Genomic DNA, 19,748 nt, shown 5'->3' on the forward strand with positions numbered 1-19,748 from the left:
ATTTGCGTGGCTGCCCTACCTGGAGCACCCTGCAGAGACCGTATCTCCAGGGTGCTAATGCCTATGCGAACCCAGAACGAGAGACACCCCAAAGGGTTTTCATCACTCCCTGGGAGGCTCTGTCATCCTCTGCCTTCCTGCCTGGGCTGCGAGGGAAGGGATTTGTGTGTCAAGAGAACGATGCAGCGGAGGTGCATTATTATCTTTTCATGGGAAGCTTCTAGATGAAAGAAAAAAATTAAATTTTATGTCTCATTCTGCATTCACATTTTCTTTTCATTTCAGTTTTTGAGAAAGAAGAAATTATTCATGTCTCCAGTTCCTCCCTTCTCTCTCTCTCTCTCATTTCTCTTGTTCTCTCCCTCTGTGCCAGAAATAAGAATGTAAAGGGATGGATGGCAAATGTTTATAGGGAAGAGGAGACTTATTCTCTCCAGATTTTCGAGTCTTTCAACTCTATAGCTTTAAATAATGCCTGCAACTGTGTGAAAATGGCAACTTGAAAAGTAAAAAAAGTGAAGTGTCAAGACATTCCAGTGTAGAGAAAAGAAAAGAAATCAATTCTTGGGCATTTCTTGCTTTAATGCATTCAGTGTGATGAAGGGGTCAAAGAAAAAAAAAAAAGAAAACAAAACCCAGAAAGATGAAACTCTTGATTGGGAGTCTTGAATTGCTGAGGGGGCTTAAGAAATCAAAATTTTCTAATGTGTAAAACGGGAACCAGGCACTTATTTTGCAACATAACTTCAGATTCAGTTATACAAAATAAGATATTTAGTTCTTTCTTCTCTTGATATTTGGACCCCCAAACCTGATGTAGGCTTTGGTCTGTGAAGGTTTCCAGTGGAATTATTGACTACTGAGAAAGGCCCTGCGTGCCCATGGTGTTTTGGCAGAAACACCCCCCCCAATTTGGGGAGTTTTTGCGTGTGGGTTTTTTTCTACCTGATTTGAGGCAACACTTTGGTGCCGGGGAAGGGGGCAGCCCTGGGAAGCAGCCGGCTCCCCTGACCTGGGCAATGGTGGCGCGTGGGACCATTCATGGGCTGAAGCTCATTTTGCCCATGGCCAGGTCAATTAGTGTAATTTGCTCCGGGTCTCATTAATTCAGTCTCCCATTGCAGGCTGGCTCTCCCTAGAGAGGGCAGCAAAGCCGTGGTCCTCTGCAACGCTCGCTCCGTGACCGACATGGTGTGAGAAATTCCCAGGAGATGCATTTTGAGGGTGGAAAGGTTTTGGGACCGTCCTGTCCCACCTTTTTCCTTTGATAGTTTTAGAAGCTGAAAGAGTCACTCCATGTGCCATTTCCAGAGTGTTGGCAGGGAAACTGGGGGAAAGCTTGAGACCCTTTTTTTTTTTTGCCTTTATCCACCAGTCATTCAGCTGAATGGGAGCCTGCATGAGCCCTCTAAAGGGTAGTTCTACACAAGCCCCCTGCCAAAAGACCAGCCACAATTGAAGCAGTCAAATAAAGCTCTAATTATAAAAACTCCCAACATAACTACAGAAATATTTTGTGTAAATTGGTAGTGAAAAAATTTAGTATAAGCTGTGCTCCAAGCCAATAAATCTCCTTGCAGTGTAGTGCTTCCGGAGATGGTATCCAGCAAATGTCTGTGTGTTCCAGAAAAAAGAAAAAAGGTTCAATATGTTCTGAAATTCCTTTATCCTGTTTCTCTGCTAACTTCCCCCAAGCCGTTCTGTCTCCTGGAGAAATCTCAAATCCCTGAGACTTCTTCCAGCCCTCCTCTTTATTGCAGGAGTTACAAGCTCCTAATCAGGAAAGAGAAATGATTGCATTTTACGTGTGTGCCTCAAGGGGATGGGGAGAGGCAGTCAGACATGAGGAGGAAATTTTTGACATTGAGAGTGGTGAGAGCCTGGCCCAGGTTGCCCAGAGAGGTGGTGGCTGAACCATCCCTGGAGACATCCCAGGCCAGGCTGGACGGGGCTCTGAGCAACCTGAGCTGGTGCAGATGTCCCTGCTCATGGCGGGGGGGCACTGGGGGAGCTGGGGAGGGCCCTTCAACCCAAGCCATCTGTGATTCTATGATCCTATGACTTTCGACACTTTCCAGCTACCAGATTCCTGCTGCCGGCACTGCATGGAGAGCAAAGGGATGTTGCTCCCCACTGGGCTGAAGTGCAGGTTTGAATCAGGGATGGAGGGAGCTGTATCCCCAGATGTGACTACGGTGGCATATAACCAGCCTGTGGGTGATCACGAGGAAATCTAGAGGGGGAATTGCCAATTCTGCCCAGATACTTCTGACAGACCAACAGGCCTTATGGTTTTTCTGATACTTCATAGAATCATAGAATGTCCTGAGTTGGAAGGGACCCACAAGGCTCATGGAGTCCAGCCCCTGTCCCTGCACAGGACACCCCACAGGTCACACCGTGGGTCTGAGGACGTTGTCCAGTCTCTTCTTGAACACTGTCAGGTTGGGGCCGTGACACCTCCCTGGGGAGCCTGTTCCAGTGTCCAACACCCTCTGGGTGAAGAACCTTTTCCTCATGTCCGACTGACCCTCCCCTGGCACATCTTCCTGCCATTCCCTGGGTTCTGTTGTTGGTCACTAAAGAGTTTGGTGCCTGTCCCTCCTCCTCCTCTCATGCAGAAGCTGTAACCGCAATGAGGTCTCCTCTTCGTCTCCTCTTCTCCAAGCTGAATAAACCCAGTGACTTTAGCTGCTCCTCATATGGCTTGCTCTCCAAACCCTTCAGCTATTTCGTAGTTTCTTCTGGACACTCTCCAGTAGCTTAATATCTTTTTTTATACTGTGGTGCCCAGGAGGTGCTAATAGGTGGTATTTTTTGTCCTGCCCTTTGTTGGGAGCCATAGGGGGGGCTGAGGATCAGAACGACCCCAGGCTGACTGGTGTCCCAGTGGTACAGGTACTGTAGGGCAGAGATGCTCAGTCAGGGGACAGATGGGTGTAAGAAGATGACAAAGACATGTGAAGCTCCAGGAGACCCTCTAGGACAGATGTATCTCAGACTCTACAGTCTGGCTATTTTTCTACTGGTAAATTCTTACTATACTGGTGGTGCCTCTAACAGTTGGGTGCCTCTAACAGTCTCTCGGTTTTTCAGAAGACATTGACCTATAGTCTTTGTCTCATGAAAAGTAACTCTCATTTTATAGTCATAACTATCTCCCGTAACCAAAAATTCAACTGGAAAGCAATGAAACGTACATTAATTACATATTGAAGAGCAGTAAAAGTGTTACTCTTTCCCACAGACTTGCAGTGCAAGAGGCTTCATTCATAATAAAATTTTAATGTGGTTACAGACCGAGGAATTGCATTCGACCGAGCGCTGTCAGTGACTTAAGGCAGCTGCAGGTGCCCAACCTGGCTGACCTTAAAAGTGAGACCACGGGGAGGAAGAGCCCTGCAGCATCTCCTGGTCCTTGCTCCTGTCTCTGCATGAAGTTCCTGAGAGATGAGGGATGGAGATGTGGTAAGTGACTACAGGGATGTTCAGGATGCTACCAAGAGATGTATTTGTCCCCTCTGATCCTTCTCCGTGCGTGAGTTTGCAGTCGGTCCTGGAGTAACGGATGGGTCAGAGTGCAAGACAGCTGTTCCTACACCCCACACACCATCAGGCTATGATGCAAAGGGGCCAGGGCTTGGCCTTTCCTTGTGTTACCTTCCCATTCATCCCCATCCTACAGCTGGTCTAGGTGTTTCCATCCATCATGGCCACAAAGCACTGCAGGCATGAGGCTTTCCACACCAAGAGGGTATGGGATATGGAACAGCCTCTGCCCACCTCCCACCGGGTCCTGGCTGGGAGGAGGCAGAGGGGATCCCAGCCCCAGAGCATCTCTTTTGTTCCAGGAAATCTGCTCATCCCAGTCAGGCAAATAAGGAGCAATAGGTAATGCAGTGCCTAGGGAAATTAAACAAAACCCTGGGCAGAGACTCCCTGGTGGGTTCCCAGCCTTTTGCTGCCTCGGAGCCATGATGGGAGCATAAACACACACAGAAAAGCAAAGCAGTGTCTTGGCAGGAGCTATGGAGGTGCTGGGATGGAGAGGCTGGGCACTGCTGAGCAACAAGTCATTCAGCTGCACAAATACCTGCAAATGAGCTCACCAGTATCATCTGCAAAAATACCCACCTCCTAAGTTCTGCTTTATTTGACCTTCTGTCCCCACAAATAATAATGGCAGAGTGACAGAAAGCTCTCTAATGTGCTTGCGGTGTAATAAAGTAACCCCACTAGGAATAAAATCTAGAGCAATTACTGTGCCACATATTATGATGTTTTATCAAATTGCAGTTGAAAGTCAAGAAGAGTTGAGGATACAGTGATAAAACAATTGATCTCAAATCTGGCTCTGAATTACTCTTTTGTCCACCACAGTATTTCATCCCGAAGAATAGTTATCCCTCTCATGTCCTTCAGAAAATCATTGTTCAAACTGATAATTTTGCATGCCTTGTGTACTGGAGTAAGTATTTCGCCTGCACTCTGCACTGTGTCGTTATCTGCTAAGGTGATGCTGAGTATTTTGGACTGGGCCACACAAACCTCCCGCTGCAGAGTGGAGCACACGAAATGGAAGCGAATCGACTGTGGTTCATCACTGCAAGACTCAGAGTCTCTTTTTGGGCCTTTCTGTCCTCAGAGAAGTGGCAAAGATGCATCGTGTCATGCTTGCTTGATGGGTAGAGCCTTTCCATCACCTGGTGGCAGCGGTGGGCAGAGGGCAGGCGAAGCCAGCGGGTCCTGCTGATGAGGCTCATGTCTCGAATACCTCGGCCACTTGCACCCTGCACCCCACCGACCTCGCTCCTGTGCCAACAGGCTGGGTCACGGCACGGGTGGAAGCATTTGATGGTGGCCACCACCTTTGCGAAGCAAAGGAATGTCTGGGGTGATGAGCTGGAGGTGTGCAGCCCTCACTGGGCACAACACACAAGCCCTTTGCCTGGTTGCACGGCACTGCTGAGCCCGAGCTGGGGGGTCCCAGCGCCGTATGTGGGGGCTGTCCCAGGAGCTGGGTCCCAACAGCGTTACACGTTTCCTTTACCACGGGCTTGCTCAAGGTCTGACCACTCTGCTTCAACCAGAGCACAGAGGGCGTTGCTGCTCTCGCCACCGGCACCGCACAGCAGCCCTGACCCTGATGCGACCTTTGGGGAATGGGGACATTTGCTGAGGTTCAAAGCTGCCCTCGGTGCAGGACCAGGACCTCACTGTGGCTGGCACAAGGCTTCTGCTCCTACCATGTGCTGCTGTCGTCAGGGTCCTCAGATTTGTCAAATGAAGTCCTTTCCTTTGATCCTTCTTGCGCTAAGTTTTAAATATTGCTTGTCAGGACTGTTTTCCCTTCCATTCCATCATCTTAATAACAATAACACAGATGTAACAAAGACAAATGGCCATCCCAGCGCTGCCCGGGCATTTGTGGCCATGGCCCTGCACTGTGCATGCAGCTCGGGGTGGTGCCTAAGGGGACAGCACAAGCAAAGATGAGGTCCTTTCTGCACACCACCAGGACACGGGACACCCCGAGCGTGCGGGAGACTGTGCTCTGGTGGGTGGTGGGATGCTGGTGAGTACCCCTGTTTCCTGGTGGGTATCGCTGTCCAGAGGCACCCATCCCATGCCATCCCATGCCATCCCATGCCATCCCATGCCATCCCATCCTAATCCACCCCATCCCAACCAGGGCTGCATGACCTAGCCCGGAGGGCAGAGTCCCTGCACTCAAAGGGTTAACGCTGCCAAGATCCCACTGATGAGATTTGTTAAATTCCCCATTACATCCTACAGTGCTGCCAATTATGTCTTCATAAACCAAAGTCAATTAACCAGTGCTCGCCCTGCTCCTGCCTCTTCACTTCCCTCTCCATCATCAGCCTGATGCCTGGGAACAGCCGCCCGGTCCCTGCCTCCCCCATGACACTGCCAAAAGATCCACGCTGCCAGCCCCCAGAGCTGTTTTGGGGCCTTTCGAGGATCTTGCTGGTGCTCATTGAACTAAAAGTGGAAGCGCTGCAGTTTCTCCTGCTCAGGAACATGACCTGCACAATTGCAACTGCTCAGGTGGGAGGAGAGGAGCTGGGGTGGGGAGGCAATATACTTTTTCAAATATGGAGGAAATTATCACCATAAGGAAAGCAATAAATTCTTCCCTGTGTTCAAAAGCAAGTGATTTGCTTTGTAAAGGGAGAGATTTAGGCTATCTGCCTGGAATTTAAAGGTTTTTAAAGGGAGGTTTGGCACACAGGCGGCATTTAGGGGAGGGATCGATGGCTTCTTGAGACCCAGCTACCACATTTTCTATAATACTAATAACAGCCCATGGATGCAGCCCAAGGCGAGGCTCACGGGGCTGGGGCTGGACCCACTCATGGGGACTGGACTTGTTCCGTGACCCCCCCCATGACAGTGGATGGGAAGCTCAGCTCCCAGTTGCTTCCCTGGAGCAATTCCGGGTCCACAATGATTAGCCAACAGCTGGAATATCGTTTAAGCACAGTTGCCATCATGCACATTTAGAGATTAGTAGGGATTCAAATGGCCTGGTACATCTCAGAATTTCTCATTAATGCCCTGGGCTTTGTAATAGCCAACTGCCCTGCATCCCCAAGGTGGCTCCCGCCTCACCATGGCTGGAGATGGGGCATTGTGCCCTGCCCCATGGCAGCCACCAGCCCTTTGCCATCACCTGCCTGCAGACCAGCAGGGGCAGCCAGCAGTAACACGGGTAGGCTGGCTAGAAAGCCATAGAATCATAGAATGTCCTGAGTTGGAAGGGACCCACCAGGATCATGGAGTCCAACCCCTGTCCCTGCACAGGACACCCCACAGGTCACACCGCGTGTCTGAGGACGTTGTCCGGTCTCTTCTTGAACACTGTCAGGCTGGGGCCGTGACACCTCCCTGGGGAGCCTGTTCCAGTGTCCAGCACCTCTGGGTGAAGAACCTTTTCCTCATGTCCAACCTCAGCCTTCCCGGCGGAGGCTTTTGAATGGCTTCAAAACCACCATCCCAGGGACACAAGGATGATGCAGTCGGGGGCTGCCTGCTGGGGCGCAGCTCCTCGGGGCTGCTGGGTGTCGTGGATCGACACCTTCCTTCAGAAAAGGCAAAGCACAGGGACCTGGTGTAATGTGGCGCTTCCAGTGAAGACCTCTTCCAGACCTCCTCCCAGGGCTGGAAACGGCTTCCCTGGGATTTCAGTCTCACGACCACTTACCTGCTACACACACACACACAAAATTAACATTTCCGAAACTCTCCCTGGACTAACTCCTATCTTCTTGCTGCGAGAGCTCAAGGTAAGTTTTCACCTTAATGCCCTATTTTTTCCCCCCTCTATTTTAATTGCATATTTGGAAGAAATCTCCTGACTCTGATATTGCGGAGTAATTATCTGCTCAACACAAGCCAGCAAAGCTGGGCTGAGGTGTTATTGCTCACTCTGCTCCTCGGGAAGTTTTAAAATGCTCCGTGTTTTATTTTCAAATGGCTCAAGATTACAGAGATAGAAGGGGAGATTCATGGCCATAAACTGGGCACCAGCACAGAAAAGTCCCAAACTTATAGTTTTATCCAGCAGCTCTCCACAAACATAAATGTTAAGGCCACTTTCATCACAGACAGGTAACAGTAGGGAAAAATAGGATCGTAGCTGTGGGCAAGGACAAGGACCTCACTGGCCAGGACATCTCCAGGGTGTGCCCCCGGAATAAGGAGAGACTGGTTCAGCTCTACTTTTCATACGTTTTATTATAAAGAAAGGTAAGATAAGCATTGTGAACTGAATGTGCCAGGTGCTGCGGAAGCAGCACCGTCAAACAAAATATAAAATAAAAAAAACCAAACCCAAACAAAATGCACCTTATGAGAAACTGTAATTATGCTCTCTAATTTTTCATAAATAGACAAAAATCATTGTCAGCAATTTTTAAATAGATGGACATATGGCAGAAAAAATATAATAATGCCATACAACATGGATATAAATTGTCCATTTCTTGCTGTACAAATAATAGAAACAAGTTTGGCAGGCTTTTTTTTTTTTATACACATCTCCCTTCTATGTATAACTAAAAAATGTGCTACAATTAATATAAAATGCTTTTACTATAAAGTAAACTACTAATTTTTTTCACAAAAAAATCTTAAAGATGTCTTTAGCACAGCTCTAAAACACTTAGTAAACTACTTACAACTATCCAACAAATTATATTTTCATGATCTTTTTCACATTTTTCCTCTCGTATTTTGCCTTCTGCTCTCTCCCCCCACCTACCTAGCAATAGTTTTTATTTATTTTTTGTATTTTTTTGTTTTTGCCAGACATCTAAGGCCTTTGCATGTACAATATTCACACAAACTTCACATTTTCTTGCACAAAGTTTAGTGCTGTTAGCAAGTCAAAAGAGTGCATCCTCCTATTGAGCTGGCCTAATGCTGCAGGACACCAGACCTGGGCCTATGCTGCGTCTAAAAGCAGTTCACTAGGAAAACAGTCTGTAGCTAAGCTGATGGCAAGCAGAAAAACGGTGTCCTTAACCTTAGTTTAGTTTTTTTGTTGGTTTTGTGTTTATCTATATTTTTTTTAATTTTTTGTTTGTTTGGTTTTGTTCTTCATGTGTTATGAGGTTTTGGGCTTCCACGGAAAGTAGAGTTCAAAAGTAATAAAAGAAAAGCTGCTCTTAGAGCCTGGAAACGAAGCCAGCGACGAGGTGCAGTGGCAGCTCTGTCGTCCTTTAGACTTGCTCGGTGCCTCTCCGGGTAGTCTGCGAGTTCGACCCTCTCAAGTGTCCTTTGTCTGAGCCTCCTCGAAAAGAGATGGTGGGTTTTAGGTGAGGTAGAGTGCCTTGTCCCGCGGCAGCATGCTGTAGGAGAAACGAGAGGCAGAAGGTGAGACGGGCTGGGAAACAGCCGGGAAGTCGCTTGGGGGAGCTGCAATCAGCATCTGCGCCCCGGGCCGTGCGCCGTTTTTTAGCCACAGCATGGGTTTTATGGCACTTCTGCAAAACAGAACATAGAATCATAGAATCGTTTCAGTTGGAAGAGACTCTCAGGATCATCGAGTCCAACCATAACCTAACCGAACTCTAGCACTAACCCGTGTCCCCAAGAACCTCATCTAAACGCCTTTTAAACCCCTCTAGGGATGGCGACTCCACCAAGCGACCTGGAGCATTTTTAGTTCTTCCTGAATTTCAACAACAAGGGCTAAGACATCAGTTCCTTCCTGTGGTTTAAGTTTTGCCCTTGCTGGGGCTGTGCGAAGGGCCAACTCTGGCTTGCCCTGCAGAGCACGTGGGTGTGAGGCTGGTACCAGCTCCACCATCGTGCTGTGCCTGGAACCAGCCCCTCGGCCACCGGCCCCCTTCTTCACCACACTCCGTCCTCAAGCTAAGCCATGGACATTTAGGAAACATACACTCCCTTTTGGATAAAATGTGTCATTCTGACAGTGCATAAGGAGTAGGCGGTCTCAAAAATATGGTCGATGGGCTTATTGTCATCTGTTCAGCTTCCACCCTAGTAGAACTCCCTGTACCCATATCACATCCAAAAATATCAGTTATATTATGCAACAGGACAAGACAAAATGGCCTCAAGTTGCACCAAAGAAGGTTTAGATTGAATCTTAGGAAAACAGTTTCACAGAAAGGGTTGTGAAGAATTAGAACAGGCTGCCCAAGGCAGTGGTGCAGTCACCATCCCTGGAGATGTTTAAAAGACGTGCAGACGAGGTTCTCAGGGACATGGGTTAGAGGTGGACTTGGCAGTGTCAGGTTAATGGTTGGACTTGATGATCTTAAAGGTCTTTTCCCACCTAAATGATTCTATGATTCTATGCCTGAAGATGCTTGTGCGTGTCCAGGAGGATTTACAGAAGTCTGATGGCTGAAGAGCATGGGAACAGGAAACATCACCTGCTTGATGCCTTTCTCCTCCTCTCCCAAAACAAGTACAACTAGAAAAATTAATAATCACGAAGTGAGGGGGAAAATGCTTTGAGCCAGCAGGATTATCTGGTCTTTCCTGTGGGTCTGATGAAGACAGCAGGAGGTACAAAGAACCTGAGGAAGACTGTGGTGCTGCCTTACTCCCAGGAGATGATGGAGCGGGGCTGCTGGGGACAGCAGCCAGGCTGCATGCTCCGCACGGCCTTGGCCCACCAGATCTTGACTCGATCACGTTATTGAAGCAACGACTTTGATTTCAAGAGATCCAGGTGTGTCCTGGAGAGGGAAGCCAGCTCACGCCACCGAGACGGCCCATGTGCGGACGGCTGTGCAGCAAGGTGCGCAGGCAGGTACCACCGCTCCGTCTCCAACCCTTCATGTGGACAGGCTCACACTTTTAACTTGCCATCAGCAGTGTCCTATGGGGCAGCCCAGACATCTTTTTTCTCAGGATATAGTAGGGAGAGGAGTGGCTGAAGTCCCTCTCCCCTGGCTGATGTCCTGTGTGGGTTTTGCTCTGAAATCCAGGCATTTTAAGGGATTTTATCACCTACACAGACCTCATGGAAACATTGTTGGCTCCATAAAGACATCTTGGCCCTAAAAGGTGGGTAAAAACATTATAAGGCTTTGGGAGATTCCGGTGTGGGTGTGCTCATGAGTGGAATAATAGGGAAATGGCAGAGAGCACAGCAATGCTGATGTTGATAGAGCTGTCTTCTGATAGAACACAGAGAGTCTGCACTCTCTTAATCTCCACATTTTATAATCTGCCTTTAAAATGCAGAGTCTTCCCTACTGCACTCAGCAAAGATTTAATGCCAGTGAGCAGCAGTGTGGTATTTGAGTACTAAACTTCATTAATTTTACAAAATATGCCACAGAACATTTCCCAGTTCATTACGAAGTATTGCTATAAATAATTGAATCCAAACTAAGTGCATTTGTGATGGTTTATCCTTGCCTTTTTGCAGTGTTTGCTCATTTAGTTTCTGATTTGGGAAATTCCCCTATTTGGAGTGGATTGTTTCATTGTTAGCAGGAATTAGCAAGATTATAAGTGTCCGGATGAAGTGGCTGTACAGTTTTGTGCATCTGGACAAGGCGTAACTGAGAGCATCCCATCTTTTAGCCCAAAGGAGAGTGGGGAGAGAGGAGAAAAGTTGCTGAATGATGGCACCCAAAAAGAACCTAATCTGTGCCTTGCAAATGAGTGGAAGAATAAAGAAAGATGAATCCAGTTCAGTGTTATCACCAAAATACCTGAATGATAGGAGGCTAATGTAAATGAGACCCTGATGACAGCTTTGGTATGGGAAGAGTTGTAATCAGAAGACAGGGCAGAAAAAACAAGTGAGGTGTCTCGAGGAATTAAGAAAGATTTGCAAGTGATTGTAAACCAAGCTGCACCCTTGATACAGGCAAGCTGTTCCCTTGGAGAAAGTCACTGCAAAACACGGGTGTTCCCTGGGAAATAGCAAGTGCAAGAACAAGGCTGTCAGGTGAGGGAGACAGGGGACTGTGTAAGTGGCTTGTGATATGATGGCAAAAAGCAATAAAATCGTATGCTGCAATTGCTCATGGGAAGTGATAGCCATATATGAAGCGGGAACTGAGAAATGCTGCCCGTGCCTTTGGTAGCGACCTAGGACAGCTTGGGCTTAAGCCCAGAAAGAACTAGGAAAATTGGATGGAAGTCGGTAAGCACAAAATCATTAAGAATGGGGAGAGGATGGGCTAAGAAACACTTACAACCTTCTCTAACATGGTTGATAAGTGAACTAAGCGGTGTCTGCTCACAAGATCCTAGAATTTGAGGGGCGTAAGGGAAGAAGTGTCATTTAATGGCATTTTAACTAGCACTGATAGGCTGGGATAACAAAACAAAACAACAACCCCAAACCTACAGCAGTTCCCTTATTAGATGGAGAAGGACAGAGAGAAAGACAACCTTGTTAGTTTTTCAGAAGTTGTCTGGATGACAAACACAAAAGAAAATGTAGGTTGGAAGGTTTTACCCCAGCTAACCCAGTGCCAACACATGTTGGATGCAAAACAACTATCAAGGTCAGACATGAAATAAAAATCCCAACCCGGAGAGCAAGACAGGACTGCCTATGCGCTGGGGAGGTCGGCAGGATCCTCTCTTTCAGGAACCTGGGACTCTACAGATGAGCTATGTCACAACAGAAAATAATTCTTTTTCTTTCCAGCCAGTAGCTGATTTTGCTCCTCAGAGTGCTGCTATAATCGCAATTAAGCCGAATGCAGTCTCGAGGTTGAAATGGGCAATTACATGATCCAGGGACTTCCCGATTATACCTAAAACTGCACTGATGAATCAAACCCAACAAGACGTGCCTTCCCTTTCTCCCTGCTTTGCACAAAGCACGTTGGAGAAAGCAGTACGGACAGGAGGATGATGAAAACCAGATCGTCTCTTTGCTGGACACAAGTGTAACCTTGGGAAACAGCAGGGCTGCAGTACTGCAAATGTATGTGGATGCTACGGGGCAGAGCGTAGCAGTGAATACCAGGAGCAGAGGTGGTGGCACAGCTGACACCGACCTTTAGAATAAACTGAGAACAAGGCAGCTCTGGGAGCTGGGCTGCCAGCAGCTCCTATGTCTCCAGGCACGAGAATGGGCTCCTTCCTTAACACAGACTGCGACATTTTTTGGGTGCACTAAGCACTCTGCAGTACTGATCCATATCCATCGGAGTTCATTACTATAACCTACTCTACTAATTATCTGGATGTGTCTGCATAATCTGTCTGCTTTTAGAATGATTTTTTTTTTCCAGGAAGCTGCGATAAACCTATGAAATTCGATATTTCTGCTGTGACAAAGGCATGAAATGCATGAGCTTTGATCATGAATTGCATGGGCCCTCTGCTTACAACACGCACTCCAGACAGATGTCAAAGAGCTTGTTTTAGCAACACAAAACTCGATCCCAATTACTACAGGAGTGCTTCACCCATTTCTAGAGTGCCCCAAGTTTTCTGCAGTGGGATTTGCAGAGGGAATGAAGCATTTTCCCTTCTGATCCTCTAAGCAGCAATGCTTATTTTTGGGGGCTAATATTTGCGAGAGCTGTTCGGCACCTCTGGAAATCGGGTCCACATGCCATAACCCTCCAAGTGGCTTTAGCATTTTGCCCACACCATCTAAAATGACTTTTATCATCAAGTCCCAAACAGGTTCCTTTTTTGGGCTGTCTGCAGAGACTTGAGGAAGGACCACACAAAGTCCTCGGGCAGAGCCCAGAACAATCCACATAGCTGAGCCCCCTCAGGCAGGCAGACAGCAGCGATATTCTAATGGCTCAGCAAGTTATTTATTTCCCTGAAAGAAAGAAATGTCTGTACAGTCTGTGCCCAGCCCAGCAATTGTAAGTGCACTGCTGGCACAGACGAGAGCTGTGCTCTGAAAAGGCCAGGAGCTTGCTATTATTTCCAGTGAAAGCACTATGTTCCAATACTTCAAGCAAATCAAACAATGCTCGGAAGCTACCGAGCCTCCTTCCCTACCTGCTCTCCTAGCAAACCATCTACCTGTTCTACAGAGCACAACAGCAGTCTCCAAATTACTATTGCTGAGCCAAGAGCAGTGGATTAGGCAGAGGTTGGAAACGGCTCTCACACCCTTGTTGTTCCTCAGCTTTGAGCCTATCCTGATGTTTTTATTTACTGAGGAATTTGAGCGGACCTTCATGCTGGCACATTCATGCCAGAGCTTGTAGAGCGTATGATCTGTGCAGAAGACTGCAAGATGCAGGGGACCAGAGCCCTGTGCAGCTCCTGGGAGGATGAGGCTTTGTACCCTTTGGTGGTTAAACCCCAGGACCAATAAGGGACCTGCTGCTAGAGACAACTATGGGAGGTTGTGGCCTCAGCGATAAGGGCAATCACTTCAGGAACAGAAGGACATTGCCTGTGGCCATGGCCACCCTCAAACCTCCAGAGACTCTGCTGGGGACACTGCCCCGTCCCGCTCTAGAAGGAAACATGCCAAACTCATCCATTGCTAGTGGGACGGAAACACAATAAAACGAAACCTCTTCTTGCCCAGGGAAGAATTTGGCTGTGATTTTTAAGCTACCTGCTTCTATAGCATCATTTCAGTGACCCTACAGAGAAGAGGAAACCTTGAAATTCATTGACCATAATTAGCCTACCAACTTGCTGTACAGATTCTCAGCTGTTGGACACTGTCATAGTTGGGATAATAGCAAGTGCATGAGCCATGTGCTATTTTGTCTACTGGCCTGCAGTGGTTAATCCCACACTCTCTGCTGGGGTAGTCGCTGTCCCACTCAGTGCTTCCTGCGGGGTTTGATGCACCAGGTGAACGGGGTCCAACACTGTTTTGAAACTCAGACGAAATATGTGAGAAGTCCTGCAGGGTGGAAAGGAAAGGGAGGGTTACAGGAGTGCACATAGCAGGAGAAACAGCAGATCTAATAATACTGCATAAACACGTTTACATGCATTGCCCCAAAAATGCAGCAGTGCAGGGGGAGCCCAGGGACAACAGCGGGTCCAAGCCCAGGACTCGAAACCACTGCGGTGGGACCTTGCAAAGTGTGAGTTGCCGCAAGCAGGTGTCAACACAGGAACACGTGATTTACATCCCTCTTCCCCGTCTTGTTTTTCACGACCTCCCTCTGTGGTGGGCGGTGAACAGCTGCAGAAGACGCACAGCCATGGAAGCCTCTGCATCAGCAGTCTGGCAATCCAAATTGTTTTTCCACATCAAGTGCAGCTCCTTTTGCAGTAATGCATCACCCCATCATGATGTACAGTAACGAGGTAAAGAACATCCACCCAAGCAACGCCCCTGCCATCAGCTGTCACTGCTGGCGATTTAACAAGGATGCTGCGGTACTGTTTTATCTGAAAACTGATTAGCTTTCCTGATTTTCTGGGGTGTGCTTAATTAGGTAACTTTAGGCAATGTATATAAACAACAGCCATGGTAGTTACCTGACCAAGGACACAATTTTATCCAAAACATTCAAATTAGGGCAGTGGGCTTTTTATTTTTTTAATTTAATTTTTTATTAGCAAACCTATGTGGAATGAAACTTCACAAAATGCCACCTTCAGCATCAGCAACTACTCCAATTAAAGTGATTCTGAGGGTTCCCTTTCCTGCTCATTTCTGGACTATCACTGAATTACAGAAGCCACTTTTTCTTATGCAGAGCCAAAGCCCCATCACCACGCTGGAGAAGGCACTTGGGATACCCTGAGCAGGTTGAAAATTAAAATCTGATTGAGGATCTGACCTTCTCACATGTGCTGTCTTTCTATTATGGTCAGGGATAACTGTGCTTCCACATCCCTGCTCTCCTTCGCTTTTCTTCCACTGCAACATCTGTTTCCAAATTAACAGTTTCTGTTTTCTCCAAGTTAGCCCCAAACTGAATAGGTCACATTATGGGGAAAAAAGCTTTGTTCATCTCTAAAGCACTGTATGAATTTTGTGATATATATCTAGCAAACGTGTGAAACAATCATTCAGCCGGTTGGGTGAATACTACAGTTAAAAGTATCATTGAGTAAATGGCAGCAGCTGTGAATTCAGAGCATATGTCCTCCTCTGTGAATAGTTCATCCAGTTCATATTCCAGATGGAGAAACTCTGCAAACCACTTGTTTCCTCCCTTGTATAATGGCAAGTTCTCTATAAGGTATAGGAAATGTTTTTTGCTAAAGCCAATTTATCCTCCAGATACATTTTCTTAATAGCAGGTTTAAAGAGGAGAGTCTGACCCCGCAGGCTGGTTTCCCGAGCGTGGGCTGGGTCTGAGCCTGGGCAGGACCGAGGATGGTTTGCTTCAGCAGGATTTACACATTCATGGCACCAGTCTGTAGGATTTGCTTTGCTGCTATGCTGTTAGCATACAGGCAAGCACACATTGCATGCTCACGGCTCTCTGCCACAAAAGTGATGTTCTCCTCTTGCAAGGCAGTTTTTGGAAAAATATTGATTTTATATTTCATTTGTGACATTCCCTCTATCCTTTTTCTCCTCCTCCTGGCAAACCCCGCTCCTGGAACCCTGCTATTATCCCTTGCCCTTCCAGTCCCCCCTTGTTTCAGCAATATCATGAGGGGGGTTTCTCATTGACTATCCAGCCCATCATTTCCAATGACCAGACAAGGCTGGGGGACCTGGTGTACAAGGAGCTTTTACTAGGGGCATCCCCAATCCCCACATCTTCCCCTGCCGAAAGAACCTTCATTACGCTGTTGCACAAATCTGCCCCATTTAGGGGGGTGCTTGTGCTCCCAGCTGAGCACTCTTGAAAATGTCACCCCCAGACTACACATCTTCAGGCTGATGGAGCCAGGAGAAGACTCCTCTGGGGACACCCAACATTCCCAGCGTCCCCCAGAAACCAACAGACCCAACGAGAAGAGGGGAAATGATGCGGTTCCCTTGGAGCACCCACCTGCTGGCCGGGAGGCGAGGCGTTCATGGGGGGCTGTACCTGTAGTGCCATGGGGGGGGACAGGAGGGGCTGCTGGGGGACCTGCTGCATGCTGAGGGGCTGGCTGAGGAGGGAGCTCTGCGGGTGGTGCAAGGACAGCTGCTGGTGGAGCGGGGGGCTGATCTGGAAGGAGGGCGGCGGGGAGGCACTGATGCTGGGCAGCATGGGTTTGGAGCTGAGGGGCCGGGAGAGGCTGGGGTGGGGGTGGCCACGGTAGTTCTGCAGGTCCGATGGGGACAGGAACGAGCCCAGGCCGGGGTAGGGTGAGGAAGCCTGTGGTGGCATTGGGTACATGGGCTGCTTGGGGGGGATCATTTTGGAAGGTGGATTGCTCTGGGCGCTTTTCGTCTCCCCCTGGTCGGCAGAGCTCTGCAGGAAAACAGAACAGAGGAATCAGAATCACAGAATGGTTTGGGTTGAAGGGCCCTTCCCAGCCCCCCCAGTGCCCCCCCTGCCATGCGCAGGGACATCTGCACCAGCTCAGGTTGCTCAGAGCCCCGTCCAGCCTGGCCTGGGATGTCTCCAGGGATGGTTCAGCCACCACCTCTCTGGCCAACCTGGGCCAGGCTCTCACCACCCTCAGGACCAACAATTCCTTCCTCATGTCCGGCCTGAATCTCCCCTCCTTTAGTTTAAAACCATCACCCCTCGTCCTATCACAACAGGCCCTGCTGAAAACTCTGTCCCCATCTTTCTTATTGGCCCCTTTAAAGTACGGAAAGTCCGCAGTAAAGTCTCCCCGGAGCTTCTCTTCTCCAGCGGAACATCTCAGCTCTCTCAGCCTGTCCTCCCAGCAGAGCTGTTCCAGCCTCGGATCATTTCTGGGGCTCCTCTGGCCCCTCTCCAGCAGGTCCATGTGTGTCCTGTGCTGAGGACGCAGAGCTGGACACAGTCCCATGAGCTGTCACTAATTCAGCATCACCACATCCAGCGACGCAGGCTGTACCTTGGAGACGAGGCTGGCCCGGTACGCTGCCAGGGCTTTCAGGTACTCCTTCTTCGCAGCTTCTGTTTTCCTCTTGTATGCCTGAAAGGACCAAGCAACGGATAATAATCAATAAAGTAGAATAGGGTGCTGCTGGGCTTGGCTGTACCCTGCAAAAACATGTACATGAAAAACTCACTTCTGCTGGAGAGGAATTTACCCCACGTTAAAGCAATAAAGCCCCTGGATTGGACCACACTGGGATTTTTGGAGGCATCACAGGTCAGAGCGGTCTGTGTACCTAAGCAGATATTTATGCATGCCTGTGATAAGAGACATAGTCTGATTTTATAGGATGAACTCAATGAAATCGCTTCCCAACAGGAACTGGAGGACAGTGCGACCCAGGCTCTTGGAAAAGCAAGACGAGCCAAAGTCTCCAAATGATAGGCCTAACTTAAAAACCAGTGAGATATTCAGAAATCCTAAACTACTGATTTGTTTTCTTGGCTTTCCCATTATTAAGCCTTTAGAACTCAAAACTCCAGCTCTTCTCTGCAGTCCTGACAGTCGGGAAGTGCTTTCTTGTCATATGAAAGCTGAGATTTTTGCCTCATGACCTGGGGAGCTGGGGCTTGCAGGGAAACGGCAAGTGTAAGAGAGTTTGCTACCCTAAGGAAAATAATAAGAAAGCTTTGTAAGAGTGAATTATTGTTTATTATTCCTTCTCTCTCCTGTAACGACATGTTTCACGATCATTTTGCAGTGCTGGTCCCTCTTCTGCCCAGAGTTTGGTTCTCCATATACATAAAAATAACGGTGTAATCCAGCCTGTCTCAAGCAGCATGAGCCCCCGTGAGGTTAATCAGATTAAACTGAGTAAGCAAGAAGAATATTTTAAAATGGAATAAAAATTTCAGCAAAAAGGCAGAAATTCCCAAGAAAAGCACCCATCAGCTCTCTCCTCCACTGGAAACTCAAAGCCCTCCTTGAGCGGCACATTGAAAGTTGATTTCAATTAGAATAGATTTGCATAATTTAATTCTGCTCTAAAAACAACGACAGCTTTCAACAATCAAGATGCCAAAGCCTAGTGAGGATATTTACCTCCTTTCCCTGCAAATTTTCCCCAGATTCCCTCCTAACGCTGCCCTCAAAAGGGAAAATAACCTTCCAGTGCTTAAATTATCCAGTTACTTGAATTTCAGTTTAAAATCGGTACAGATAAATTCTATTAAAAACAGTATGAAAACCTTACTTTCATTGCTATATCAGAGAGACTCCTGTAATGAAACGTTTTGACTGGAGGTCTTGGATGGTAATTTTCTGAAACGGAGCATTTTCCTAAGTTTGTCTTTGGCTTTACGGTATTCAGGAAGTATTATATTTGCTCCATTCAGAAGAAAATTACATTTCAAAATGTCAGCTTGAAGAAGAGTTTGGCCATGAAAAGCAACTATTTCTTCAAACTGTACCAGTTCCCCTAATAAAAGCTATTACCTTTCTCCGCAATCCTTGCCTCGCTTATGTCCATCGCCCGTCGCGGTGACACCGGTGCTGCCGCTGCAGCATTTATTGCAAAGCAGAAACGTGGGGTGTCCGCCAGTTCTGCTGCTAACAGATGCTCTTAAATGCGGTACCTGACGCTTGCACAGCAACAAAATATGAATTCCTGTGTCTCAGGCCAGTGTAACAGCAGCCATAGCAGGGTGCTGATGTATTTAAGACATACATATATATATTTTTTTTTCCCTTGTAGCAGCTAAGTAACATGAGCATTTTTGCTTTTTTAAAAATCTGGGACAGTGAGAAATCAAAGTATTCACAACTATGCAAAGACAAATTCAATTATTAGGAGGACCTATCTGGAGAAAACCTTCAATTTATGGACAGGGAGAGGGCAGGTAAATGAGACTCCCTTAACTTAAATGCAAATAAACGAATAACCAATAAACTCTGTGCCTATCTTCATCCCCATCACTTGCTTTTTATGCTACACCTTTATTTTTTCTCCCCCACTCTTTATCTGTCATAGAATCCCAGAATGTCAGGGGTTGGAAGGGACCTCGAAAGCTCATCCAGCCCAATCCCCCTGCCGGAGCAGGAACACCCAGATGAGGTTACACAGGAAGGTGTCCAGGCGGGTTGGAATGTCTGCAGAGAAGGAGACTCCACAACCTCCCTGGGCAGCCTGGTCCAGGCTCTGCCACCCTCACCATGAAGAAGTTTCTTCTCATATTTAAGTGGAACCTCCTGTGTTCCAGTTTGCACCCATAGCCCCTTGTCCTATCACTGGTTGTCACCCAGAAGAGCCTGGCTCCATCCTCCTGACACTCCCCCTTTCCATATTGATCCCCATG

At 47.8% G+C, this 19,748-nt stretch overlaps 1 protein-coding gene across 2 annotated transcripts in view; it reads right to left on the reverse strand.

Moving 5' to 3' along the window:
- Positions 1–8,538: 8,538 nt before the first annotated feature.
- TOX2 (TOX high mobility group box family member 2) overlaps positions 8,539–19,748 on the reverse strand; it is a 151,103-nt gene continuing 139,893 nt past the window's right edge. For both annotated transcript variants that reach the window (XM_065645698.1, XM_065645697.1), the window contains 4 exons: positions 17,410–17,490; positions 16,425–16,832; positions 14,232–14,362; positions 8,539–8,873 (listed from right to left, as the gene is read on the reverse strand). In XM_065645698.1, the coding sequence (XP_065501770.1) occupies positions 8,837–8,873; positions 14,232–14,362; positions 16,425–16,832; positions 17,410–17,490 (657 nt within the window). In that variant the 3' untranslated portion in view covers positions 8,539–8,836. The remainder of the gene's footprint in view (positions 8,874–14,231; positions 14,363–16,424; positions 16,833–17,409; positions 17,491–19,748) is intronic.

Source organism: Caloenas nicobarica, chromosome 15, assembly GCF_036013445.1.
Source record: "Caloenas nicobarica isolate bCalNic1 chromosome 15, bCalNic1.hap1, whole genome shotgun sequence".
NCBI classification, from domain to species: Eukaryota; Metazoa; Chordata; class Aves; order Columbiformes; family Columbidae; genus Caloenas; species Caloenas nicobarica.